The sequence below is a fragment of the Nannospalax galili genome, unplaced genomic scaffold, assembly GCF_000622305.1.
Source record: "Nannospalax galili isolate Female #2095 unplaced genomic scaffold, S.galili_v1.0 scaffold596, whole genome shotgun sequence".
NCBI classification, from domain to species: Eukaryota; Metazoa; Chordata; class Mammalia; order Rodentia; family Spalacidae; genus Nannospalax; species Nannospalax galili.
In genome coordinates, this window is record NW_008340140.1 from 6,025,875 (window position 1) to 6,052,641 (window position 26,767).

General features: G+C 50.6%; 1 protein-coding gene across 1 annotated transcript; it reads left to right on the forward strand.

The window, feature by feature from the left end:
• The first annotated feature begins 10,388 nt into the window (after positions 1–10,388).
• Positions 10,389–21,842, forward strand: Spata2 (spermatogenesis associated 2). Its single transcript, XM_008835168.3, has 3 exons — positions 10,389–10,726; positions 16,946–17,379; positions 18,176–21,842. Exons 2-3 carry the CDS (start codon positions 17,044–17,046, stop codon positions 19,400–19,402), a joined length of 1,563 nt encoding a protein of 520 aa, XP_008833390.1. The 5' UTR covers positions 10,389–10,726; positions 16,946–17,043; the 3' UTR covers positions 19,403–21,842.
• Positions 21,843–26,767: the final 4,925 nt, after the last annotated feature.

Consider the following 26,767-nt stretch of genomic DNA (forward strand, 5'->3'; position numbering starts at 1 on the left):
TCTGTATGCCAAGTGTATGGAGGTGCCAGCAGAGGGCATTAGATCCTCTCAAGCTAGAGTTACAAGTGGTTGTGAGCTGCCTGGTATGTGCACTAAGAACTGAAGTCAGGTTCTCTGGAAGAGAAGCAAGTACTCTTAACTGCTGTACCATCTCTCTAGCTCTTTATTTGTTTTCGAGGCAGGGTCTTAGGGTCTTCCTCTGAAGCCCAGGCTGGCCTTGGTCTTCTGATCTTCCTGCCTCAGTCTCCTGAGTCCTGGGATAACAGGTATGTTTTCCCCATGCACTCCCTGATGAATCTACTTTTTTTTTTTTTTTTGGTCTTTTTGAGACAGGGTCTCCTTGTAGCCCCAGCTGTCCTGGAACTCACTATGTAGACCAGGCTGGCCTTGAACTCACAGAGATTCACTTGTCTCTGCCTCCCAAGTGCTGGGATTAAAGGCGTGCACCACCATGCCCAGCCGAATCTACTTTTTAAGTAAAAATTAAACAGTGGTACATTAGACCTAGCTGAGATGACCCTCCTCAGGCTTCAGAACCCCCTCAAGCCAACAGGAAGCAGGTAAATTTCTCACTTATTTAAATTAGATAAAATTTTCCTCCTGTGGCTACATTTAGAAACCTGTAATCAGATTTTTTTTCTTTTCCTTTCCTTTTTTTTTTTTTAAGGACTGGGAATGGAAGCAAGGATCTCATGAATATTAGTCAAAGCTCTACCAGTGAGCTCCATCTCCAGCCCTCTTTTCCCTATTTTGTTGTTTTATTTCAAGACAATGTCTCACACTGGGTGTGGTGTACAGCTTTAATCCCAGCACTGAAAAGGCAGAAGCAGGTGGAACTCTGAGTTCCAGGCCAGCCTGGTTTACATAGCAAGTTCCAGGCCAGCCAAGACTACACAATGAGGCCTTGTTTAAAAAAAAAAAAAAAAAAAAGAGATGGCTCAGTGATTAAGAGCACTGACTGCTCTTGCAGAGGATCCAGGTTCAGTTCCCAGCACCCACATGCCAGTTAATAACCATCTCTAACTCTAGTTCTAGGGGATCTGATGACCTCTTCTGGCCTCCACAGGCATTGCACAAATGGGTGCTCTTACGTATACACAGGCAAAACACTCTTACAAATAAAACTTAAAAAAAAAAAAAAAAAAAAAAACACAAAAATTAAAACCAAACCTGGCATGGTGGCACATACCTTTAATCCCAGCTCTCTGGAAGCAGAGACAGGCAGATTTTTGTGAGTTCAAGGCCGGCCTCGTCAACACAGCAAGTTCCAGGTCATCTGGGGCTACATGGAGACCCTGTCTCAAAAAACAAAGGAACATTAATCCCAGCACCCGGGAGGCAGTGGCAGGTGGATCTCAAAAACCAAAGCAACCAGGGAGACCCTGTCTCAAAAAGACCAACCCCCCCCCAAAAAAAACCCAAAACAAACAAAAACCCAAAGCAACAAAACAAAAAAGCTACTTCTAGAAAATTGCATTCAGTGTAACAAGGTTGTAACTCAGCATGCACGAGGCCTTGAGTTTGAGCCCCGGTCCCAAAAACCAGGATTTTTTCTTTTTCTGTCTTTTTGAGACAGGGTCTCCCTGTAGCCCCAGCTGTCCTCGAACTCACTATGTAGACCTGGCTGGCCTTGAACTCACAGAGATCTGCCTGCCTCTGCCTCCTGAGTGCTGGGATTAAAGGCGTGCACCAACCACCATGCCTGGCTCATTCATCCTGTTTTACTAATAGGGAAATGGAGGCCCAGAGTCACTACATAGCTTGTCCAAGGTCATACAGTTGCAAAGTGGCAGGGCTGGGATCCAAACTCAGGATCTAGAGTCCCAGGGCCTACTGTACTGTGCCTTTCTTCCTTTCAAGTTCTATAAATATTTATTGTTTTTATTTTATGTGTATGACTGCACTGCCTGCATGTATGTAAGTGCACCTGTGTCATGCAGTGCTTGAGGAGGTCAGAAGAAGGAGTCAGATCCCCTGGGACTGGAGTTATGGACTGTTGTTAGCTGCCATGTGGGTGTTGGGAATCAAACCTGGGTTCTCTGTTAGAGCAGTCAGTGCTCTTAACTGCTGAGCCACCTTTCCAGCTACCCCCCCTTTAATTTATAAACATTTTTGTTTGTTTTTGAGACAGGGTCCCACTATACAGGCCTGGCTGGCCTAGAACACACAATGTAGATCAGGCTGGCTTAGATCTCACAGAGATCTGCCTGCTTCTACCTTCCAAGTGTTGGGATTAAAAGTGTATGCCACATCCAGTCTTATTTTTAAACATTTTTTTAAATTTATGTGCGTGTCTGTGTGTATACACCCTTGCATGCAGGTGCCCACAGATGCCAGAAGAGAATGTTGACCAGAAGCTGGAAGTACAGGCAGTTGTGAGCCACCTAATGTAGGTGCCAGGATCTGAACTCAGGTCCTCTGCAAGGGCAGCCAGCACTCTTTAAGAGCTGAGCTATCAGCTGGGTGTGGTGGCACACACCTTTAGTCCCAGCACTCAGGGAGGCAGAGACAGGTGGATCTCTGTGAGTTCAAGGTTAGCCTGGACTGCATAGCTGTGGGGTTACAGGGAGACCCTGTCTCAAAAAGACCAAAAAAAAAAAAAAAAAGAGCTGAGCTTTCCCTCCAACCTCCTACTAAGCCTTTGGACCTGTAAGGATGATGTTGCTGTTGCTATGTATCAAAGAGCCTGGGTGTGGCTTTCCCTTGCTTCCTTCAACAGCAGGGGAAAGGCAAAGTGTTCACTTCCTGCAAACAGTCCTTTGAAGCCCAGTGCCTGAAGGACTGACTGCACAGTCTACAGCAGACCTTGGGGACTGTCTTCAGAGCAATTAAGCACCATCCATCCAGCCCCTTAAGCTGTGTCTCTTTGGATGTGGGTTGGAGGGGTGGGTCCTGCTAATAACAGCCCTCAGCCAGCGGTTACCTTTGGACTTGTGGGTGGCATGAAGACTTTGAAGCAAATGGCAGTTGGGTTTATATTTAGGGAGAAAAAGGGGGAAGAAAGCTTTTTTTCTGGATTATAACGGAGCCTGGCAGCACAACCTGTGCCTTCTTTGGGGGCAAAAAGCCTCCCCTAAGCCCTGCCTCTATCTGGGGGGTGTCAGACAGAATGAGTGGAGTTTTGGGAACCAGACAGACTCCTTCGCCTCCAGCAAATTCAGGTTGCTTTAGCACAATAAGCCTGGTATGGGGAACGCCTGCTGCGGCCTCAGTCTCCTGCAGGCTCTGCTCTGGGCAAAGTTTTTTCCTTGTGTTACCTCATCTGGTGTGAAAAATAACTTGGTAAGGGTTGGGGATGTGGCTCAGGTGGTGGAGTGCTGGGATAGCATGTATGACACTCAGGGTTCTACCCCAGCACGGCATAAAACAGGCACGGTGGTGCACTCCTGTCATTCCAGTACTGGGGAGGTGGAGGCAGGAGGATCAGGAGTTCAAGGTCATCCTTGGTTGCAGAGTGAGCTCCAGGCCAGCCTGGGTGACATGAGACCCTGTCTTAAAAAATAAAAATGATGAGTGCATGAATGCATACTTAACTGTAACCAATAAAAATGAAGTATAATGACAGCAAAATAACCTTAAAGGGGGGCTGGAGAGATGGCCCAGTGGTTAAGAGCACTGGCTGCTCTCTCAGAGGAACTGGGTTCAGTTCCTAGGATCCACATGGCAGCTCACAACTGTAACTCCATTTCCAGGGGATCTGAGGCCTGTGGGTACTGATCTCTATGGGCACTACACACATGTAGTCCATTTACCTGCATGCAGACAGAACATTCATATACATAAAATAAATTTTAAATGTTAAGAAACAATTTTTTTTTCTCAGCTGAGGACTGAACCCAGGGCCTTGTGCTTGCCAGGAAAGCGCTCTACCATTGAACTAAATCCCCAACCCCAAAAGAAACAATTTTTAAAATTAACGTTATTAGACTCCAATTGTAGGTGGGGAAACAGGTTTAAAGAGACAATGCCAAATATGGTCTGACTCGAGACATAGACTCATAATTGTGAAGGCAAATTACAACCAGGCAATTAAAAAATAGGCTCATTGCCCACAGGGAAGGTCCTGGGGAGATGTCAGTATCAGGAATATTTCATTTGATTAAGAGGATCAAAAGGAATGGTCAGAAGTCAAGGCCTACACCTGCAATCCTAGTACTCAGAAGGCTGAGCCAGGAGGATTGCCTAGAGTTCCAAGCCAGCTACACAGACCCTGTCTCAAAAATACACACTTGTGGGGCTGGAGAGATGGCCCAACAGTTAAGAACACTGGTTGTTCTTGCAGAAAACCCGGACTCAAATCCCAGCTCCCACATGGCAGCTAACAACTGCCTGTAACTCCAGTCTCAGGGGATCCGACAGCCTCTTCTGTCCTCTGCGGACATTGCACGACACAGGTGCACTTACCTACATGCAGGCAATACACGCATGCACATGAAATGAAAATATTTTAAAAAATGCATACTTGTAATCCTAGCACCTGAGAGATACAGGCAGCAGGGTCTGAAGTTCCAGCCCAGACAGGCTACGTAGTAAGTTCCAGACTAGCTGCAGCCGTTAGCAAGACTGTCTCAAAACAATAACAGCCAGGCATGGTGGTGGATCTCTGGGAAATCAAGGCCAGCCTGGTCTACATAATGAGTTCCAGGCCAGCTGGGGCTACAGGGTCTCTCTGTCTCTGACGACACACAGACACACCATCAACAACAACCAAATCCCCAATTCTAATTGCTGCCAAGTGCTTGTGTGGACTATGTCCTATCACCTGCAGCTGGTGGTACTGTTCTCTTCTCCAAGCTAACAGATGAGGAAGCTGAGGCAGAGAGGCCCCTAAGATTCTATTAGCTGATGTTCCCAACCATGCCCAGCACTGCAGTGCCAGACTCAGTACCTCAGCACGTGGGTATGGGCTTATCAGCAGCTGTTTTCATCTGCTTCTTGCCTGACTTTTCCCTCCCATGCTGGAGCCAGACCTATTCTGATGCTCACATCACCCAAATCCTACCTCACAGCCCCCCTCCCCCAGGCTGTCCCCCCTTGTCTTTTGAGGGGTTATTTCCCCATGCTCTGAACTATCCCCTGTATAGTCAACTTCTTCAGTTCTCAGTTACAGGTCATTAATTCATCCTACTCCTATTCTACTAAAACCTCTTTTGTTTTAAACAAGGTAGACTGGACACTCCTTGAGGACAGGGGTTCATCTGTCTTGCTCACAGTTCTGCTGTTTTAATGGAACATTAAATCTGGCTTGGATCAGGACATGGCTCAATGGTAGAGCATGTGTGTGGGCCTGGACTCAATCTTCAGTACCTCAAAAAGCAACAAAACCTCACCAATTTGCTGGGCATGGTGGCTTGTGATTCCAGCACTTGGGAGGTTGAGGCAGAAGGATTGCTATGAGTTTGAAGCCAGCTTGGGCTAAAATGAAACTCTGTCTTAAAAAAAAAAAAACAGAAAAAGGGGTTGGGGCCTCAGTTATCAAATAAAAACCAATCAAAACAATAACAACAATAACCAGAAAAGGTTGGACTTAGTAGCACAAGCCTGTAACCCTAGCACGTGAGAGACAGAGCCAGGGGACTGGAAGCTCAAGGTCATCTTCTCACCCTCAATTCCACATGAGTTCAGTATCAGCCTGGGCTACATGAGACCCTGACTCAAACCCTGAGCAAAAGTGTATTTATGGAATTGCTATCTTCCTTTTTTTATTTTTTCAGTTCTAGGGATTGAACCTAGGACATGTGAAGCCCTCTTGGATACTATGAGGCCCCGGCTATCTTAGAACTTCTGGAGATCCTGCCCAGCCTCCTGAGCCAGGGGATTATATGCACATATCACCACACCTAGCTGGTTTTCTTCTTTCTCTCTCTTTCTTCCTTTCTTTCAGCCCTGTTTTCTCTATGTAGCCCAGGCTGGCCTGAAACTCACAGGCATGCTCCTGCCTCAACCTCTGGAATGCTGGGACTGGAACGATTGAGGAAATAGATATTTGTCCTGTATTCCTGTCTGCAGTTGGCTTTGGGCATTTACATATACCTAAACCAGACAGTGTTGGTTGATGTTTGTTTTTCTGTCACTCGATGTGCCTTGGTCCTTGCAGTGTTTTGTAGCGTCCTGTGTATTTCCATCATCCTTTGCTGGTGGACGGTTAGCACGCCACAGCATTCTAGCACTGCTTACAATCCATTCCCGACTTTTGTTTTAGTGCCACAGTATGGAGCTGGAGGCTTCCAGCACATGTTTCTCACAGAGGCCAAGAAATTCAACTGCTAGGTCATGGGTGGCTTTCCTCTGCTTTTGTTCTACACACTTACTGTTGGAATCATGTGCTACTTTTATGATTTAAAAAAAAATAGAAAGAGGTAGGTAGACTGTTGGCTCCAGGAGAGTGGAGGTGCCTGGTCGTTGTCACGTGACCGTTATATAATCTGCTAATCATTACATAATAAATTCTGGAAAGGATGCTCCCATGGTTTCCCCCTCACCCAGCTCAGAAATCACAGGTCTTCATCTGTCTGAAAGGTGAGAAATGTGGCTCTCTGACTTTGGGTCTTGTCTGACAGGAAATGTCACAAGTTTCCACCACCAGGGTTTCCCTCTTGGCTGCCACAGAATCACGGGGTAGCAGGGACTTTCTCTGTGTCCTCGTGTGAAAGCGCAAGCTCATCACACTTTCTCGGAGTTTTTGTTTCATTTGGTGGGGGTGGGGGCGTGAGAAGGGTTTCAGATAGCCCAGGCTGGCCTCAAACTCACTAGGTAGCCAAGGACAAACTTGAATTGATTCTCCTGCCTCCACTGCTTAAGTGCTGAGACTACAGGTGTGTACCACCATGCCTGGCTTTTTGTTTTTTTAGACAGGGTCTTCCTATGTAACTCTGGCTAGCTTGGATCTTAATATATGGACCAGGGTGGCTTCAGACTCACGTCTGCCTGCCTCTGCCTCCCATGTGCTGGGATGCAAAGCATGTGCCACCACGCTATGCTTGGATTTTTAAAGTTTTATGTGTATGAGTGTATTGCCTGTATATAGGTAAGTGTATCCATGTTGTTGTGTAATGCCCAAGGAGGTCAGAAGAGAACTGGAGTTATAGACAGCTGTTAACCGCCATTTCGTGCTGGGAACTAAACCTGGGTCCTCTGTAAGAGCAGCCAGTGCTTTTAACCACTGAGCCATCTCTCCAGCCACCGCCCCCGCCAACTTTTTTTTAAAAATATTTTTATTTTATGTGTATGCATGTACTGCCTGCATGTAGGTAAGCGCACCCATGTCGTGAAATGCCTGTGGAGGACAGAAGAAACTGTCGGATCCCCTGGAACTGGAGTTACAGACAGTTGTTAGCTGCCATGTGGGTGCTGGGACTCAAACCCTGGTCTTCTGCAAGAACAGTCAGTGTTCTTATCCACTGAGCCATCTCTCCAGCCCCCATCCCAACTTTTTTTTAAGGCTTATTTTTTACTTAATTATATGTATGTGTCTGTGTATATGCATGTGAGTGAGGAGACAAGAAAAGGTGTTAGATTGTTTGAGGCTAGAATTACAAGCAGTTGTCAGCCACCTGGTACGGTAATGTAGTCAGTATGCACTCTTAACAACTGAGCCATCTCTCAAGCAACATCCCTCCATGATGTTTTTTTTGGGGGGGCGGGGTCTTTTTGAGACAGGGTCTCCCTGTAGCCCCCTCTGGCCTGGAACTCCCTATATAGATCAGGCTGGCCTTGATCTCACAGAGATCTGCCTGCCTCTATCTCCTGAGTTGAGTACTGGGATTAGAGGCCTGCACCACCTCACTGGGCCCCTGCCTGGCTTTGAGAGTTTTGTTGGTGTAGAGCTGACAAGTACAGTTTTTCTCAGCTAAGAAACTATATAGCTGACAGGAGAGGCACTTAGCTGTAAGCTTAGAGTATGCAGACCATAATGGAGCTTATACAGCAACAGGTATGTAAAAAGATTGCCTCTATTTGCTTACTGGTTCTTAAAACGTTTCCCTATAATTATATCAAGTCCTCAGACAAGCCCTCCTACCTTTATTTAGCTGGTGTTACGGAGACTCAAAGGGAAAATCCTGCTATCCAGGCACACCTGTTAGATGGCTCCGGATCACACATTCAAGGAGCTCCAAGGGAATACAGATGAATAGGAATGTGGGATCTGGCGGAGATGTCGGGTTAAACACGTGTCCTGCTGTGCTGAGAAGGGAGGTAAAATTATGAAAGAGCATTGTGGGGAGCTAGAGGAAAAAGGACCTTGATGGCCAGGTGTGGTGGTACACTCCTTTAATCCCAGCACTTGGGAGGCAGAGGCAGGCAGATCTCTGTGAGTTCAAGGACAGCCCTGTCTACATAGTGAGTTCCAGGTCACTGGGGCTAAAAAGACAAAAAAACAAAAACAAAAACAAAAAACCAACAACAACAACAACAACAAAAAACAGAAAAAGAAAAAAAAAAAAACTTTCCTGAAGAAATGAGAAGACTCCAGAGAGGAAGTAGGACTGAGGTGGGGCTGGATGCCAGTAAGACCAGGATGGGAAGAGGTGCTGGAAACATCCACAACCAGGAAGTAGCCTTGGAGACGAGGGCAGAAGGATGAAAGAGCAGGGTAGAGACCAGGCTGGGGAGTGGGCTGTGGGCCTCTGATAAACAGGGTAAGAGGCAGAGGGAGCAGTCCAGCCGCAAACACAAAGGATGCCTAATGCCTTAAGCATGTGCCTGGTACAAAGTCCATCTCAGGGAGCTCACAGGCAATGTGGTAAGTAGAAACTGTGAACTGTAGTGCCAAGCCATCTGGACTGATCCAGTATAGACTGTGTGGATCCTGCAGGCAAAGCAAGGGGCTCACTCTTCCTCCTCTGGTTTCCATATTAGGGAAACTGAGGACTGCAAGAAGTCATTTCCTTGAATTTAACAGGATAAAAGAAAAACAAGGGCTGGAGAGATTGCTCAGTGGTTAAGAACACTGACTGTTCTTGCAGAAGACCGGGGTTCAAATCCCAGCACCCACATGGCAGCTAACAACTGTCCGTAACTCCAGTTCCAGGGGATCTGATAGCCTCTTCTGTCCTCCGCGGGCATTGCATGACACGGGTGCACTTACCTACATGCAGGCAATACATGCATACACATAAAATAAAAATAATAAAATATAAAAAACAAAAACAAAAAGAGCTTCATGTGGTGGCTCACGCCTGTAATCACAGCACTTGGGAGGCTGAAGCAGAAGGATCGCACAGTATGAGGTCAACCTGGGCTGCATGGCAAATTTTAGACCAGCTCAGGTACAGAGTTTAAAAGCCCCATCTCAAACAAGAGCATTTAGATCTGCATTGTCTGTCCACTATTATACTAATCGCTTATGTGTATTAACTTGTTTCATGCTGGCCAGCCTTACCAGGCAGCTGCTGTTGCTGCTGCTGTTATTATTATTGCTTTAGCATGTGGAAAGATGAGGCTGGTGGTGGTGGTTGTGGTTGTGGGTCATGCAGCTTGTCCAGGCCACACTGCTAGTAATCAGTCAAGAACGGTGTTGGGACCTGTTATTTTTCCATGCTGGGGACTGAACCCAGGGTGTACACACAGCTACCCCTGAGCTACAGCTTTCATGTTTTTTGAGAGGGTCTGGCTGTTATTCATGCTAGCCTTGAATTCATCTCTGTAACCCAGTCTAGCCTTGAGCTCATGCTCCTGCTGCCTCTGCCTCCTGAATAGCTGGGTTTATAGGCCCATACCATCAGGCCCAGACGACTGGACTCAGACTTTTTGATTGTTTAAGACGGGGTCTTGCTAAATTCCAAGCTAGCTAGCTGACTTGCAGAGATTCCCCTGCCTGTTTCCCTAATAGCTGGGATCACCCAACCTACTGAACTCGCATTATTATTATTGGGACACAGTCTCGTAGTGTAGCTCAGACCAGCCTCGAACTTGCGGCCGTCCTCCTGCTTCTGCAGTGCTGGGACAGGCGGACGCCATCACGCAGGGTGTGACCCGCACTCTTTTTCTTTTTTCTGTCTTTTTGAGACAGGGTCTCCGGTAGCCCCAGTTGTTCTGGAACTCACTATGTAAACCAGGCTGGCCTTGAACTCACAGAGATCCGCCTGCCTCTGCCTCCCAAGTGCCGGGATTAAAGGCGTGCGCTACCACGCCCGGCCGCGACACCCGCACACTTAACCACCGCCGAGGGCTGGAACATCCACGGCACTCGCTCTAGTCTCGCGTGATCTCGGCGGCTCACTCGCTCTGAGCCTCAACGGTTCCATCTGTGACATGGGCTCGCCCATCCTCGGGACTAGAGGTGAGTCCTTGAAGCGGAAAAACCAATCTCCAGTCCCCGGAACCGGTTTCCATGACTACCCAGCCAGCCACCGTCTAGCTCACGTCACTTCCGGTTAGTGCCTTCCGGGTTCCGCCCGAGGCGAGGCAACCGGCCGTTAGGGCGAGAACGAGATCAGCGAAGCCCCGCTCGCCTGCCGCCTCCCATCAACTCCTCTCGGCTCCTCCCGTTTATCCCCTCGCCTTGGCGTGTCGGCCTCGCCTCCCCAGGCCGGAAGCGCAGCCGCGGGGGGTGCCTAACCTTTGGTTAGGCCCGCCTCTTCTCTCGTCACTTCCGGTCCGAGTGCTTCCGGGTCGCCGCTGGCCGGGGTGCTGGTGTGGGTCCCGGGAGCCGGCGGGAGCGGTGGAGCCGTGCGGAGCCGTGCGGGGCCGGGCTCCGGCGGCCTCGCTTCCTGGCCGGCCGCGGGTGAGTGCGGGCGCAGCGCGCAGCTTCGGGTCCCTCGAGCGCTGACCCCGACGGACCTCGGCGCCTCAGCCGGCTGCGGGCGACCTTGGCTGAGCCGCTGGTCCTCGCAGCCTCGGCTGTCCGGGCTGCTACACCGGGCGTGCCGGGACCGGGAGGGGCCGTCGAAAGCGCGGTGATGCTCGGCTTCTGCGTCAGCCCCATGTGCAGCAGAGCTCGGGCGAGGGACAGGCCCTCCCCACCCCTCGCAGACGAATGGGGAGTCGGATGTGCCAGCCCCGGGCCCGGTCCCCATCCCCAGCGCCGCCAAGGAAAGAACCAACCACTGGGGAGCTGGGAGCTTGGGGCGTGTACACCTCGGATGAGGCAGAAGGACCATTGGGCAGGGGACAGCCGCCACCACGTTCTGTCCCCTGCAGGGGAGGGGACCCAGAGCCCCCAAGAGAGGCAGCTGTCGAGGAAACCGGGTACAGGCCCTGCTCAGGTTATTTTCAGAGCTTTGAAAGGCGGGTGGCTGTGTGTCCGAGGCCAGTTGGGGTGCGGGGTTCCCGCAGTGCTCCACCAGCAGCAGGAGATGCTTCGGGTGGGTCTGGGAGCCTCCTGCCTAGAATGCATGCTAGGGGTGGGGTGGGGAGGGGTGGGAGGGGTAGAGCTGCATCCATCCCACAGATCCTGTTTGGACAGGCTGAAGCTGGACCAGAGTTGTGTAAACGTGTGGATTGGGACACTGCGACCAAAATAGCACCTGATGGCACCTGCCGTTGTAGGGAGGAGGTGCCTTCCGGTGCTTCCATGGCGAACCTCTCTGCTTGAATGGGCTAGCAGAGGTAAAGCCAAGCCGGGGCTCGGCTACTCAGCATCATTTTGGTTCCATTCAGTTGAGCTTTAAACAAGTACTGCTTTCCCAGCCGATGTTTAAAGAGCAGTGGTGGGAAAAGCCCCTGCCTCCCTCCCTGTACTAGCTCGGTCTTCGTTGCTTTGCGTTACAAAGGGGCCCAGATTGTGGGTGCAGGAGGTGCCACGCAGGGCTGTTGGTGCTGGGCATCCGCCTGCTTCTGTGTTTGGGATATTCACAGATCTGTTTTTGTTGCCCCACTCCCCACCCCCTCTGGCACGGCTTGGCGTTCCAGTCTTTCGGTTGCTTGGAGAAGCTCAGAGCTTCTGCCGCCGGGCTGCCTTGCTCTCCTGTACCAGGCTGTGTTTTGCAGAGAACGTGTTTTTGTTGTGCTTGCAGAGTGCCGGGAATAAATTGCTGGCTCTGTGCTCAGAAAAGACACCAGCTACCATCAGCTACAAGGCAGCCTGTATTCTCAGGAAATGTATTCAGTAAGGATGATGTAACTGCTTCGCTGCTGGCTGCTCTCTGGCCAGCTTCTCTCCTGGGCTCTTGAGCTTACATCATAGAGAGGTTGCTGGCTCTCCCAGCCGCTTCTTGGGGGGTGGGGGAAGATGGCACTTTTGCTGCTATCAGGCTGTGCTCCCTGGCCACAGGGCATTTTGACTAACTGAACCTTTCAAGGATGAAGCAAGATGACTTTTAGATTCATGTGCAAGTCCCAGGTCCACCTCTTCTTAGCTCTGTGAGGAAGAACAAGTGAGTTGGCCCTGTGTGCCTCAGTTTCCTTTAATATTGGGGTTGTTCTGTGGATCTCATTGGCTTTTGAATAACAGGGAACATTAGGCCCCTTGCACCTTAATCCCTGTGTAGTTGGTACCAGTTGTAGTGATAAGTTAGTGAGCTGAAGGGAGAAAGTTGGGCCTCAGGTTCTGTTGTCGATTTGGCTTTGGGGGGGGTGTTGCTTAGTCGCTGAGCCTGTTTCCTCAGAGATGGTATGAGGAAGAAATGGAAGATGCAGTTACAGCTGGAAGCCTGGTACTCAGGTAGCAGGGCCTCTGTTCATCGTTCGTTTCATTCTTTTCTTTTTTTCTCGTGTGGTGTATGTTGGGCATGCTGGTGCCTTCACCCATGTGTCCAAGAGGCCAGGGCTGAGTGTCTTCATCTCTCCACCTTATTTTTTGAGACAGGGTCTCTCACTGAACGTGGAGCTCACTTTTAAGGTGGCTGGCCAGCAAGCCCCTAGGATCCTCCTGTCTCTGCCCTAGCACCCCACTGAGTGCTGAAATAAAGACCTTCATGCTTGCATAGCAAGCCCTTTACCCACTGAGCCATCCCTCCAACCCCTCTTTCCTTTTTTTGGTGCAAGGTCTCATTCTGCCGCCCGAGTGTGCCTTTAATTCCCAGACCTTCCTGCCTCAACATTCTGAGTACTGGGATTGCAGACATGTGCTGCCACGCCTGGCTTTGCTTTTGTTTCTTTTGCTTTCCCCCTCCCCTACCTAGGCCTGTTTGAGATGCTTCTCACTCAGAGATTAGTCCAGGCTGGGCTTGAGTGCTTGGCAATCTTCCTGCCTTTCGAGGGCTGGGATTCCAGGCATGTGCTGCTGTACTTGGATGGGTTTGCCACCCTCATATTCAGGTGGTGAGCCACTGATGCTATGGGTCCCCTGTCCCTGTTGTTTGCCATCAGCAATAAATAAGAGTGTGGACTGAGGCCTCTGAGTTGAACCAGCTGGAGGGCAGCTCACTTTGAAAGTACTCACCTGATCCTAGCCCAAGGCTGACTTCCAGGGAGAAAAATCACAACTGTGCTTAGGAAGAGGCATGGTAGTCCTCATCTTTTTAAAGTTTTATGTGTGTGAGTGTTTGAGTGTTTTGCCTGCAGTGCCTGCAGAGACCAGAAGAGGTGTTGAGTACCCTGGAGTTGTAGGTGGCTATTAACCACCATGTAGGTACTGAGACCCAAACCCAGGTCCTCTGCAAGAGCATCCGGTGCTCTTAACTGCTGGGCCATCTCTCCAGTGCCCTTTTCTTTTATGTTTTTTTATTTTATGTTTTGATTTTTTGAGACAGGGTTTCCCTGTAGAAAACTGGGAGAGTTCCTGGCCTAGAACTCATATAGACCAGGCTGGCCTCAATCTCACAGGGATCTGTCTGCCCCTGCCAGAGTGTTGAGATTATAGGTGTGATCTACCATGCCTGGCTTTTTTTTTTTTTTAATGCTTTATTTAAGCACTTGGAATGTCAAGGCAGGAGGAACAGGAGTTTAAGATCACCCTCAGCTACATAGCAAGTTTGAGCTATACATGACACCCTGTTTCAAACAAATTTTTTTTCTAGTTCTTAGGATGGAACCCAGAGTCCCATTACTCTCAGCAGGTGTGCCTCTGCTGATCAACATCTCTAGTCACTTCAAGTCTTTTTTAAATGGTTCTCAAAAACCAGTGTATCAAAAACAACCAGAAAAGTCACTAATAACGACAAAACTCAAGCAGAAAAGAATACTTTCAGCTGGGTGTGGTGGCGCATGCCTTTAATCCCAGCACTCAGGAGGCAGAGGCAGGCGGATCTCTGGGTTCAAGGCCAGCCTGGTCTACATAGTGAGTTCCAAGCCGGCTGGGGCTACAGGGAAACCCTGTCTCAAAAAGACCAAAAAAAAGGAAAAAAAAATTATTTTTATGTCTGTGAGTATTTTGCCTGCATGTATGTGAGTGCACCCATGTCATGCAATGCTTCGGAGGTCAGCAGAGGCTTTTGGATTCCCCTGGAACTGGAGTTAAGGATGGTTCGTAGCCACCATGTGAGTGCTGGGAATCCGACCTAGGTCCTCTGCAAGAGCAGTCAGTGCTTTTAACCGCTGAGCCATCTCTCCAGCCCCATCCTTGGAGCCTTTTGCTTCACTCCAGCTGTCTCTGGGGGTCTTGACCCCAATGAGAGACTTGACCCCAGTGAGAGTGACTGTCGTGTGTGCACACATTCTTTTTTATTTTGGTCTTTTTGAGATAGGATCTCCCTGTAGCCCCAGCTGTCCTGGATTCACCTTGGAGACCAGGCTGGCCTTGAACTCACAGAGATCTGCCTGCCTCTGCCTCCCAAGCGCTGGGATTAAAGGCGTGTACCACCACGCCCGGCCTGTGTACACATTCTTCCAGTTGCATCGAATGTCTACTATACACTGGCATTGGTGTAGGGCACCATGGCCTACTCTGTCTTTCTGGAACTTACAGGTTCTGAGGAGAAACAGAAGAAGCTAGTAAATGAGTGAATAAAGTCAGTAATTTCAGATTGTAATTATCACAGGATAATGTGACAGAATGGGAAGGTGAAAGTTACTCAAAGTGAGGCAGCAGGAGGTCCCTGCAAGGGGACATTGGAGCTGAGACCTGAGTGATGAGGTCTGGAAAAGTCAGAGAAAGAGCAGGGATGGTGTGTGCAAAGGTCCTGAGGTAGAAAACTTGACGGCTGAGGAACAGGTTTGTGTGGTTTTTGCTTAAGGACAGGTTAGACTTCTGTGAGGGGAGTAAGTGCAGGGAGCCTGGTCAGGACTAGGGTTCCAGCCTCACTGGTCCTGTGTGGGCTTCTTGTGCTCTCTAGGTCCTTTAGTCCCTATAGTATTGGGTGACCTCGTGGGCAGTTGAGGGAGGAGGGGGCCTCACTGGGTTGGTAAGTTTTTGTTTGTTCTGGTTTTTTGAAACAGCTGCACACTGTAGCCCAGGCTGGCCTTGGACTTGTAGCAGTCTTGCTGGGATTACAGGCATGAGTACACCACACCCAGCATGTGTCCACAGTTCTGTTGCATGTTCCCCCTCTCATCCAACTGTTGGTACTTCCAGTTGTCTCCTCCAAACTGTCGAGATCCTGCCTCTGACTTACAGAGGCCAGAGAGGCCAGAGTAGTTCTGTTGGTCTCCTGGTGGCTGCCGGACTCCTATGCTTCTGAGCACAGATCTGCTAGAGGGTTCCATAGGCCAGCCCAGACCCCTGCAACTGCAGCTCAGCCCCTTACGTCCCACAGTCTGTCAGTCTGAGCTACATCCCTGTCTGGGCATGGTGCAGAGGCTACTGCATGAGGTGGGCCACTGTCCCATGCTTGTGAGTTCTAGCTAGAAGAGGCAGGACATTGTGCATAGTCCCTACCCACTCTGACAGAGTCTTCTTGAGAGAGCCTGGTGTCCTGAGGGCAGACACCTTCCTGGAGCAGACAGGGCCGTCAAGGGCTCACTTGGCCATACTCTACAAAGAGCTGGGTGTGCCAGTTCTCACCCTGACTCAGGACTTGTGAGGAAATGGACCCAAGAGGTTGAGGGATTGGCCCAAGTGCCTTGTGCTGCCCTGCCTTCCCTGGTGGCAGAGGGGCCTCTGTATATCTAGATCTGCTCGCGAGGATTGCTGTATTTGCCCAAGGTGGTGTACAGGCGGCTGAGCAGATGAGGCTGTGTGCTTCCTGGGCCCCAGTTAGAGCTTTCCACTCTCTCAGCAGGCTGTGGCCCCTCCAAGGGGAAGCCCTGTGGGAAGGACAGGAGCTTGCCTGCTCTCTTGTCCTCTCCAGACCCTTGCACTAAACCCCAATGGCTTCCTGTGGCTCATTGAATAAATAAAGCATGAAATTTGGGTGTGTGGTGCTGGGGATGGGACCCGGGCTGTCATATGGGGAAGCAGGCTCGCCTAGAGATACAGTGCCAGCCCCTACCACAAAGTGCGGTTGCTGGTATGCCCCCAAGTCCACTGCCCCTCACCCTGCAGCCCTCACCCTTCAGCCCCCACCCTGCACCCCTTTCTGGTCACTGCCTCCACTCTTACTGGGTGTCACCAGCCTCCTGTTGATGCCAGACTCCGCTCGGCTCCAGGAAGAAGGGTGTGTGGGCCAAGCCTGGACTCTGGTGATCACTTGGGCTCCAACCTCAGCTCTGCCTCAGGAGCTCTGCAGCTCCTGGGCTGCCTGTCTTTAGGGAACACTGGAGCCCCTGTGCCCTATGGCTTCAGGGTGAACACTCAGGGATGCTGTCAGAGCTCAGCACCTCCTCCCTGCTGTCAGCTCACTGCCACGCCCTCGGCCCTCCACTTGGCCTGGCATCCTGGCAGCCTTTCAGGTTTAACTCTGCCTTGGGGCTTTCCTAAACTCCCCTTTCTTCAAAGCCAAGGCCAAGGCTGTATCCTCACCCAGAACTTTGCCTCCGGGGCCATTAGTCATCCCGAGAGCTCGGGAAGCTCCAGGGCCTGGCTTTCCCCTGACACCTTGTACTGAGTGTGTCCTGTAGCTGTGCTGAATGGAAGAGCAGATGGGGCACCCTGCCCTAAGGGGCCAGTAGCCAGGGCAGCTCTGGCCGGCAGAAGCTAGGGTGGGCACCATTCAGATGGGTGACAGATTCTTGTTCCCCCTTCCAGAGCACTCCCCTGGTCCGTGGGTACCATGCCAGTGCTTCCTGTGACGTGCCAGCCTCCAGCTCCAGAACCATGGGAAAGATAAGGTAGCCCTGGGTCTGATGGGGAAGCCCAGTTCAATGGATACGAAGTACAAGGATGACTTATTCCGGAAGTACGTGCAGTTCCACGAGGGCAAAGTGGACACCACCCCCGGCAAGCAGCGGCCGGGAGGTGATGAGTGCCTGCGGGTGGCAGCCGCCACCCTGCTCAGCCTGCACAAGGTGGACCCCTTCTATCGATTCCGGCTGATCCAGTTCTATGAGGTGGTGGAGAGCTCCCTGCGCTCCCTGAGCAGCTCCAGCCTGCGTGCCCTGCACTGCGCCTTCAGCATGCTGGAGACAGTGGGTATCAACCTGTTCCTCTACCCATGGAAGAAGGAGTTCCGCAGCATCAAGGTGAGGTTGGGGTGGTGTGCCCCACACCTGCCTTGCCCTTGTGCTCCTGGCCACCCCATCTTCTGCTCCCAGAGCCCCCAGGTTTCCAGCTGCTGGGAGCTGGTATGGACTGAAGCCCCAGGGGAGGGAGGAAGGAGAGTTTGAGAGAAAGTTCTGAGCCTTCTGTAGCCGGGAGGGAGTAGAGAATGCATGAAGCCAAGTTGGAATTCTGGCACGTTCCTTTATAGTTTTGCAGTGTTAGGGTTTGAACCTAGACTGGGCCAGTGTTCTGTCACAGCTCCATCCTAGCGTGGGCTTTCCTTCTTTCCTTTTTCTAAAGGGCTTTTTTTTTTTAAATTTATATCTTATTTTTAATTATGTGTGGGTATGTGAAGCGTAGGATCCCCTGGAATTGGAGTTACAGATAGTTGTTAGCCGCCATGTGGGTCTGGGAACTGAACCTGGGTCCTTTACAAGAGTAGTTAGTGCTTTTAACCACTGAGGTATCTCTCCAGTCCCCTTGGCATGTTCTCGAGACCATCACAGAAGGCCCGAAGGGGCAGTGCCACGGTGTGTGGTGCACCCTCTTAGACGCACCCTCTGAGCTTCCTCATGAGCGGCAGATCCTTTGAGCTTTCACAGAAAGCAGTGGTCCTGGTCTCAGAGGGCTGGGGTGTGTGCCTCCTTGTACAGTGATGCCACCTCTGGTCTGCAGCGAGAAGCCCCCAGCCCTCCGCTCCCCACCCCTCCTGCTTATCCCACTGTGCTCTTGGTTTCTGTGCATCTGTAGCATGTCTCTTTTTTACCACTTCCCCAGACCTACACGGGCCCTTTCGTTTACTATGTCAAGTCCACGTTGCTGGAGGAGGACATACGGGCCATCCTGAGCTTCATGGGCTATGTCCCCGAGCTAGGGACAGCATACAAGCTCAAGGAGCTGGTGGAGAATCTGCAGGTCAAGATGGTCTCCTTTGAGCTCTTTTTGGCCAAGGTTGAGTGTGAGCAGATGCTGGAGATTCACTCACAGGTGAAGGACAAGGGCTATTCGGAGCTGGATGTGGTGACTGAGCGCAAGAGCAGCACAGAGGACGCCCGAGGCTGTTCAGAGGCCCTGCGGCGGCGGGCTGAAGGCCGGGAGCACCTGACCACGTCCATGGCCCGTGTGGCACTCCAGAAGTCGGCCAGCGAGCGGGCAGCCAAGGACTACTACAAGCCCCGTGTGACCAAGCCTTCCAGGTCAGTGGACACCTATGAAAGCTACTGGGAGAGCAGGAAACCCCCCATGAAGGCCTCACTGAGTCTACGCAAGGAGCCCCTAGCCTTGGATGTTGGGGATGACTTGAAGGATGAGATCATCCGCCCGTCCCCATCGCTACTGACCATGTCTAGCTCCCCCCACAGCAGCCCTGATGCCCTTCCGTCTGCCTCCCCCGTCAACGGCCTGGGCCTGCTGCGCAGTACCTACTTCTCCACGCAAGATGATGTGGATCTCTACACAGACTCGGAGCCCAGGGCCACATACCGGAGGCAGGACGCCTTGCGGCCGGATGTGTGGCTGCTCAGAAATGATGCCCACTCTGTCTACCACAAGCGCTCACCCCCCACCAAAGAGTCTGCCCTCTCCAAGTGCCAAAACTGCGGCCTGCCCTGCAGCTCCTCCCTCTGCCAGCGCTGTGACAGCCTGCTTGCTTGTCCCTCAGCCTCCAAACCCAGCACCTTCTCCAGCAAGGCCTCTGCTCATGACAGCCTGGCACATGGGGCACCTCTTCGAGAGAAGTATGTGGGCCAGACTCAGGGTCTGGACCGGCTGCCACCGGTCCACTCAAAACCCAAGTCCTCCACCACAGCCACCTCCCGCTGTGGCTTCTGTAACCGCTCGGGCGCCACCAACACCTGCACCCAGTGTTCAAAAGTTTCCTGTGACGCCTGCCTCAGCGCCTACCACTACGATCCCTGCTGCAGAAAGAGCGAGCTGCACAAGTTCATGCCCAACAACCAGCTGAACTACAAGTCCACCCAGTTCTCCCATCTCGTGTACAGATAGACCCCGTTGCACCTTCCGCTACAAGGGCTACACCACTGACCTGGCTGGGTCCCATGAGGGAGGAGCAGGGTGGCCTCAGAGGCAGAGGCCCGTGCTGGACCACCGAGGTAGCAGGGGCTGCTGGCCACACAGAGTTCCCTTGGCTCTCTCCAGTCCCTCCAATGGCTGCCTTGACCTCTGAGGGACAGGGTGGCACTCCCTTCAGCCCTTTTCACTGACCACTCCCTGCTCAGCTGATCTGGGTTTTGGTTTGGGTTCTGGTTTCCTTGAAAGAGGGGCTCTGGGACTCTTGCCACACCTTTCTCTTCCACTCAAGAGCCAGCTTGGCCTGGGAAGGGCCCTTTGGGCCACTTTCAAATGCCCACCAGGAGTGGCGAGCTAGAGGTCTGCTGGCTTGTGAAATGAGCCCTCCTGCCACATCGGGCCTCTCTGATGGCTCGCCTCTTTTCCTGTTCCCAGATATAAGGATCCCTAGCCAGATGTCCCTGCCCCTCACTCCCCCAACCATGTCAAAGAGGAGAGTCAAGTCCAGTATTAGCTGAGTATCATCTTGCCAGCTCCACTCAATCAGCCCATGGCATTGGCGAGCTCCCCTCAGCACATTGGAAAGTGGACTCCATGCAGGACCAGTGTCTGTCCTGTTTGCACACGCCCCTCTTACTGTACTGTACATACAGAGTTTCGAGATTTATTTTTAAATGAGTATTCACCTTGCTATGTTTCAAAATGGTTAAAGAAATTAATGATGTAGCTATTTATAAAGATGTCCGGGGTTCTTTAGTCTTCCGAGAGAGGCCTCACCTTCTCCTGGGGTGTCCTTCACTTGCTAGGGTGGAGTGCAGAGCTTGGGGTAGGGGACTGACAGCCAATGTTGGTGAAGAGCTCCTGTCTTCCCTGCAGTAGATATTACTTACCTACCTCCAGTGTGCATGCGGGGGTTGGCATGGGTGCCCAGGTCTGCGCCTGCAGATGATGACCCCGGTGACAACCAGGACCTCACCCTCTTATTTACAGCTCTGGTCTTGGTGCCTGTGGAGCGTGAACCTCGCACTCTTAACCTCGAGTCTCATTTCCAAAGGGTGATCAGGTGAGGTGCCCACCACCCCATCTCTGCCCTCACTGGCTTCCAGGACTTGCTGGCAGCGGCCCTCACAGCTTTTTTGCACTAGGAGTGGGCCGAGGCAGTGTGTGCCCATCAGACAGATGCCCCTCCGATACTCAGCCAAACCTCCAGGTTTCCAAACCCGAAGGTCCCAACTCCTTGTTTCTGTTACCAACCTCTGGATTTCCCTTTTGGGGAGCAGAGCGGGAGTAGGCAAGAATCCAAAACTATGGATTCCTTGTGAACCGGTAACACATTTTAGCCATAAGTGTCTGTGATGTGCACTATTCCGGGGTCTATGTGCAAGTGGGGTTTTCCCTAAGAAAGACTTTCAGCTCTGGTGCAGGTTTTAATCTGGCTTGAGTCCTGAGGCCACTGTGAATTTGTTGATGATCTTCCAACTTAGTGGAGTGCTTTTAAGGTTTTCTTCATCTTCTATGGCTCTTTTTTTTTTTTTTTTTATTGATTCCTGGCAGATCACATGGTGATGTACAATGTGTATATACAGCAGAATTTACCCAACTTTCTTACCATGGGCCTCCCAGCATCCATCTTTGTTCTCCCTTCTACCTGTCAGAGCTGGCGGTACCTGGCCTGCCCCTGAGAGCTATAGTTTTCTAGCTGTCCCTTTCCAGTTTGCTCCAGCATTACAGGAACTCTTAACCTACTGCGATGCCACGGAACTTACAGTGAGTAGAACAGGAATGGCCGAATGATCTGAGGAGGACAAAGTCCAGAGTGCTTCCTTCCCACTGAGGGATGACTGGACTGGCCATGCCCCTCCTAGCTGTGTGTCTTACTGTATAAGAGTGCTGTGACCCGGTAGTTAAGTATCCGCTAATTTAAAAATGCAGATGTTTTGCATTTGATTTCTACAGAGTTGAAATGTTCAGAGAAGATTTAAAAAATAATAAAGTGTCTTCCATTGTTAAACGAAGGGCTTCTGGTTTTGCATGGCTGAGAAGCCCTGGCTAGGCAATGACAGGACCCACTTTCCCCGGGACACTGCCAATAGGCAGTGAGTGCTGAGGCACGCACACACCAAGGTTGCTTACCCGAGGGTCCTGGGCTGCTGCTTCCCGATCCCATCTTAGAGATTGGAACCACGCCAGAGGTCAAGCTGCCTTTCCTCATTGGGCCTGTGACCTCCGGGGGATGATTGCTGATGGATGTTCTATGACATCTGAGGCTGTTATTCAAAAATTTCATTTTTTTCTGGGGTTGGAGAGGTGGCTCAGGAGTAAAGAGCACTTGCTGTTCTTCAGAGACCTGGGTTCAGTTCTCAGTACCGACGTTCCAGCCTTCTTGGGTATTTCATACATACCAGTAAACTTTTTTAAAAAATATTTTATATGCTGGGCGTGGTAGCACACGCCTTTAATCCCAGCACTTGGGATTAAAAACTCTGAGGTTTTTGGTCTTTTTGAGACAGGGTCTCTCTGTAGCCCCAGCTGTCCTGGAACTCACTGTGTAGACCAGGCTGGCCTTGAGCTCACAGACTCACAGCGATCCTCTTGCTTCTGCCTCCTGAGTGCTGGGATTAAAGGTGTGCACCACTATGCCCAACGAATAAGTCTTTTTTTTTTTTTCTGGTCTTTTTGAGACAGGGTCTCCCTGTAGCCCCAGCTGTCCTGGAACTCACTATGTAGACCAGGCTGGCCTTGAATTCACAGAGATCCTCCTGCCTCTAGAGTGCTGGGATTAAAGGCATATACCACCACACCTGGTTTAGGAAGAAATTCTTTCAGAGCTCCCTTATCTTCCAAGTGTTCCTGGAGGTGCTAGCATGGAGCCAGGCCAGTCATAGTACCTTGACTTGAACAAGGGGAGCAGGCACCAGGCTCAGTCTTTGGCAGGCTCTTACCCAGTTTTTCAGCTCCTCCCTAGATCAGAAGATATACCATCTTTCAAGTTAACAGCAGTGAGACAGTGAGATATTTCTGCTAAAACTCAGCTGGGCGTGCAGCTTCATGTTAGCATGTGTCTGGTAGGTACAAGGATCTAGTTTGACCCCAGCACAGAAAAGACATAAAAATCAAAATCAACTAAAAGTATGCTTTTCTTTTTTTCTTTTTCTTTTTTTTTTTTTTTTTGGTCTTTTTGAGACAGGGTCTCCCTGTAGCCCCAGCTATCCTGGAACTCACTATGTAGACCAGGCTGGCCTTGAACTCACAGAGATCCACCTGCCTCTGCCTCCCCGAGTACTGGGATTAAAGGTGGCCTTTTTTGTTTTCTTTTTTAAATTAGAAAACAGTTCAACTTTGTGAAGTGTTTTACCTGCATGTATGCAAGTGTGTGTGTGCAGTGCTCACAGAGGCCAGCAGAGGCATTGGGTCCCCTGGAACTGGGGATGATTGTTAGCTGCCATGTGGGTGCTGGGAACCAAACCCAGGTCCTTTGCAAGAGCAGCAGTGCTCTTAACTGCTGAGCCATCTCTCCAGCCCTATTTTATTTTTATTTTATTGATACAGGGTCTCAAAAATCCTAGATGGCCTGGAATCTACTATGACTATAGCCTAGGCTAGCCTAGAACCCCTGAGTCTCCAACCTCTACCTCCTGAGAGCTGATGTGTTAATGTGCCAGGCCCAAGGCAGTTGGGGTTCCGGTTGTCCAGTGGGACCATGGTGGCCACTTCGTGGACACTGCCAATTGGCCTTGAGGCAGCTCAGCTGTCAAGAAGTGGCAGGTTTCCCCATTTCATGCACTGGCCAAGCAAGCATCAGGCCTGGGCAGACTGGGACCACATGCTAGGTTGCTGTTAGCTGCATCTAGGAAATGTCATGGATATCCCAGGTGGCAGCACCCACCTGCCCATAAGTGACCACTACAGCATGGGAGAGTAGAGATAGCTAGACCAGCCAGCATCATGAGGGTGTTGACTGTTTGATTGTATATGTAAATTATAAGCTTACTTAGCCCGCATCAGGCCCACCAGCTGTACAGCACTGGTGGCTGCTAGCCATGAGCACCAGTCTCTGGTGCCCACAGGCCCCTTACCATCTTGAAGTGATGGGAACTCCAGCAGACACTGCATGATTTACTCCAAACTTGTTACCCTTTGCCTCGTAGTAATAGAAACCTGGTTTTTAGAAATGTTGCTGCCCAGGATAAAGATTCCATTTCCTGTCTCCTGCAGCTAAGTGCGATCCTGGACTCTCGCACCTGGATGGAAAGGTCCTTTCTATTTTTTTCTGTGGCGTTGAGGATGGAACCCAGGGCTCTGGGGATTCTAGGCAAGCACTCTAGCTCTGAGCTGCATTTCCAAAATGCCTTAATTTTACTACTTAGACTGACTTTGAACTTCCTTAATCTCCAAAATGTCTGGGATGACAAGCATGTGGCACCAAACCTGTCTTCAGAAAACTGCTTTGTGTGCAGTGTCCCTCTAGGACACCAGGCTGAGTGAGCACCTGTAGTCCCAGACCGAAGCAGGAGAATGGCTTGAGCCAGGAGTTAAGCAGCCTAGGCAGTGTTTAAAAAAAAAAAAAAAATGGTGGCAAGATGTTGCCTTTCCTTCCTGATGCTTCTTCCTGGCTGGTTGTGATGGGACCACAAGGGGACCAAGTGGAGACAACTGGAAGGCGGCCTGATGCTTAGGGATTCCCATACCATTGCTCCCACCTACTTCAGGTTTCTTAGATGATACAACTTGTCATGTTTTTTATTTGCCCCCCCCCCCTTTTGTTTTTTTTGAGACAGGGTCTCCCTGTAGCCCCAGCTGGTTTGGAACTCATTATGTAGACCAGGCTGGCCTTGAACTCACCGAGATCTGCCTGCCTCTGCCTTCCGAGTGCTGTAAGATTTTGTGTGTGAATATTTGTGCATAGTGCATGAAAGTGCCCACAGAGGCCAGAAGAGGGTGTCAGATACCCTGGAGCTGGAGTTAAAGGCGCTTGTGAGCCACCCAGTGTGGGTGCTGGGCTCATAACTGCTGAGCCACTGCTTTGGCCCCCATTGGCCCAATTTTAAAATGACAAGTGAAGGCAGTCTAGACAGCCCAGTAGTTGGGTGCTGTGGCCAGCAGGGATCCTTTCCATGTCCCTCCACATTCATGAACCCCTTCACGGCAAAGTCCGTACCTCTGCATGCATCTGCAGACAAGGGCATTTGAGACAGGAAACTGCTAAGGGCTGAATATTGCTATCTATAAATCCAAAAACTCCCCAGTGTGCTGGGGTCAGGAGGTGTGACCTTTGGCCACACTCCAGCGTGAGGGAGGAACTCAGTCCTGGGGTTAGTGCCCTTAGGAGAGAACAGCTCTACCCTCTGCCACCTGAGGACACAGCAAGACTCTGGCAGGGAACCAGGCAATGGGCTCCCCGAACTCTAGACCTACCTGCCGTCTTCTGGATGTTGGACTTGTGGACCTCCAGAACTGTGAGAAATAAAGCTCTGTTGTATATAAGCTACCCAGACTAGGGCATCTTACAGCCCGAAAAGACTGGAGACAGTATTACTATTGCATCTAAAATGTTAAGATTTTATTTTTTAAATTTTTTTGGTCTTTTTGAGACAGGATCTCCCTGTAGCCCCAGATGGCTTGGAACTCACTATGTAGACCAGGTTGGCCTTGAACTCAAAGAGATCCGCCTGCCTCTGCCTCCCAAGTGCTGGGATTAAAGCTGTGCGCCACCACGCCCGGCTATTTTTTTAATTTTTATTTTGTGTGTGTGAGTGTATTGCTCAGATGTGTGTAAGTACACCAGTGTCATGCAGTACCCACAGAGGTAAGAAGAGAGTGTCCAATTCCCCTGGAACTGGAGTTACAGACGGTTGTTAGTTGCCATGTGGGTGCTGGGAATTGAATCCAGGTCCTGTGCAAGAGCAACCACTGCTCATAACTGCTGAGCCATCTCTCCAACCCCCAACTGATGGATCTTAACATCACCTTTGCTATTGAGGCTGACCCTGAGACAGGAGCCGGCCCCATTTTTCCTGTTTTCATTTTTCCATGTTCATGCCTATGTGTGGTAAGCATGTGTTTGTGGAAGGGGGGGTGGTGAGCATATGGATGCACTCTGGAAGCACAAGGTTGATGTTGGGAATCCTCCATCACTCTTCCACTTTATTCATTAAGGCAGGATGTATTAGTTACTTTTCTGTTGTGATAAAACACCATGACCAAGGCAACTTACAGGAGTTTATTTGGCTTATGGTTCCAGAGGGGTGAGTCCATTGTGGCAGGAAGGTATGGTGGCACACAGGCACTGTGGCAGGAGCAGAAACCTGAGAGCTTATGTCTCAACCCCACACAGGAAGCAGGAGTGGACTAGACATGGAGTGAAGCTATAAACAGCCTGTGCCCAGTGACTTCCAGCAAGGCTGCACCTTCTAAACTTGCCCAAACAGCACCACCAACTGGAGACCAAGTGTTCAAGTATCTGAGTCTATGGGGCACGTTTCTCATTCAAACCACCACGCAAGGTCTCCAGCAAACCCAGAGATCACCAACGTGGCTAGTCATAGCCAGCTAGCTCTGAGAATGCTGTTGCTGCCTTCTGAAGCTTGAATTACAGGCCTGTAGAGGCCAGATGATACTGGATCCCCCCAGGTTTGGAATTATAGGTGGTTGTGAGCTGCCTGATGTGCTGGGAACCACACTCAGGTCTTTGAAGAGAAGCAACTGCTCTTAACCACTGAGTCATCTCCCCAGCCCCTGCCTTGTTCCTGATGTTTGGTGAAGTTGGGTGGCCAGTTTGCCAGTGTGGAGCTTTGCTTAGCCAATCCTGCAGGCATGAATCAAGATTTTTCTAATCGTGATTTCCTACAGCAGTTGCTCCCCTCCCAGTTCCTTCTTGCTTGCTGTTGGTGTGCTCTAAAAACCTGCCTTTCTTGTTTCCGAAGTCGGAACAGGATTTTCTGTCGTAGAGCAAGCCAGAAGTGGCATGAGCATCAGGAATTTGTGGTGCCTCATATAATGCAGTTAACTCACCTGCTCCAGTGTCATTAAGAATGCTGAGTCGGGCTGGAGAGATGGCTCATCAGTTGAGAGAGCACTGGCTGTTCTTGCAGAGGACCTGACCTGGGTTTGATTCTCAGTACCCACACAGCAGCTAATAACTGTCCAAACTCCAGTTCAGGGGCTCTGACATCCTCTTCTGACGTCCATGGCCATTGCAAGCTAAATACATAAAAATATTTTTAGCTGGGTGTGGTAGGACATGCCCACACAATGGGAAAAAAATCTTCACCAGTGACACATCTGACAGAGGTTTAACATCCAGAATATATAAAGAACTCAAAAAACAAAGACGCGAAAAAC

Excerpts from the sequence above, each read along its gene's own strand:
- Spata2 (XM_008835168.3), top strand. The coding sequence starts at position 17,044 with ATGGGGAAGCCCAGTTCAATGGATACGAAGTACAAGGATGACTTATTC. Across the intron at positions 17,380-18,175 it reads AGGAGTTCCGCAGCATCAAG|ACCTACACGGGCCCTTTCGT; the intron begins GTGAGGTTGGGG and ends CCACTTCCCCAG.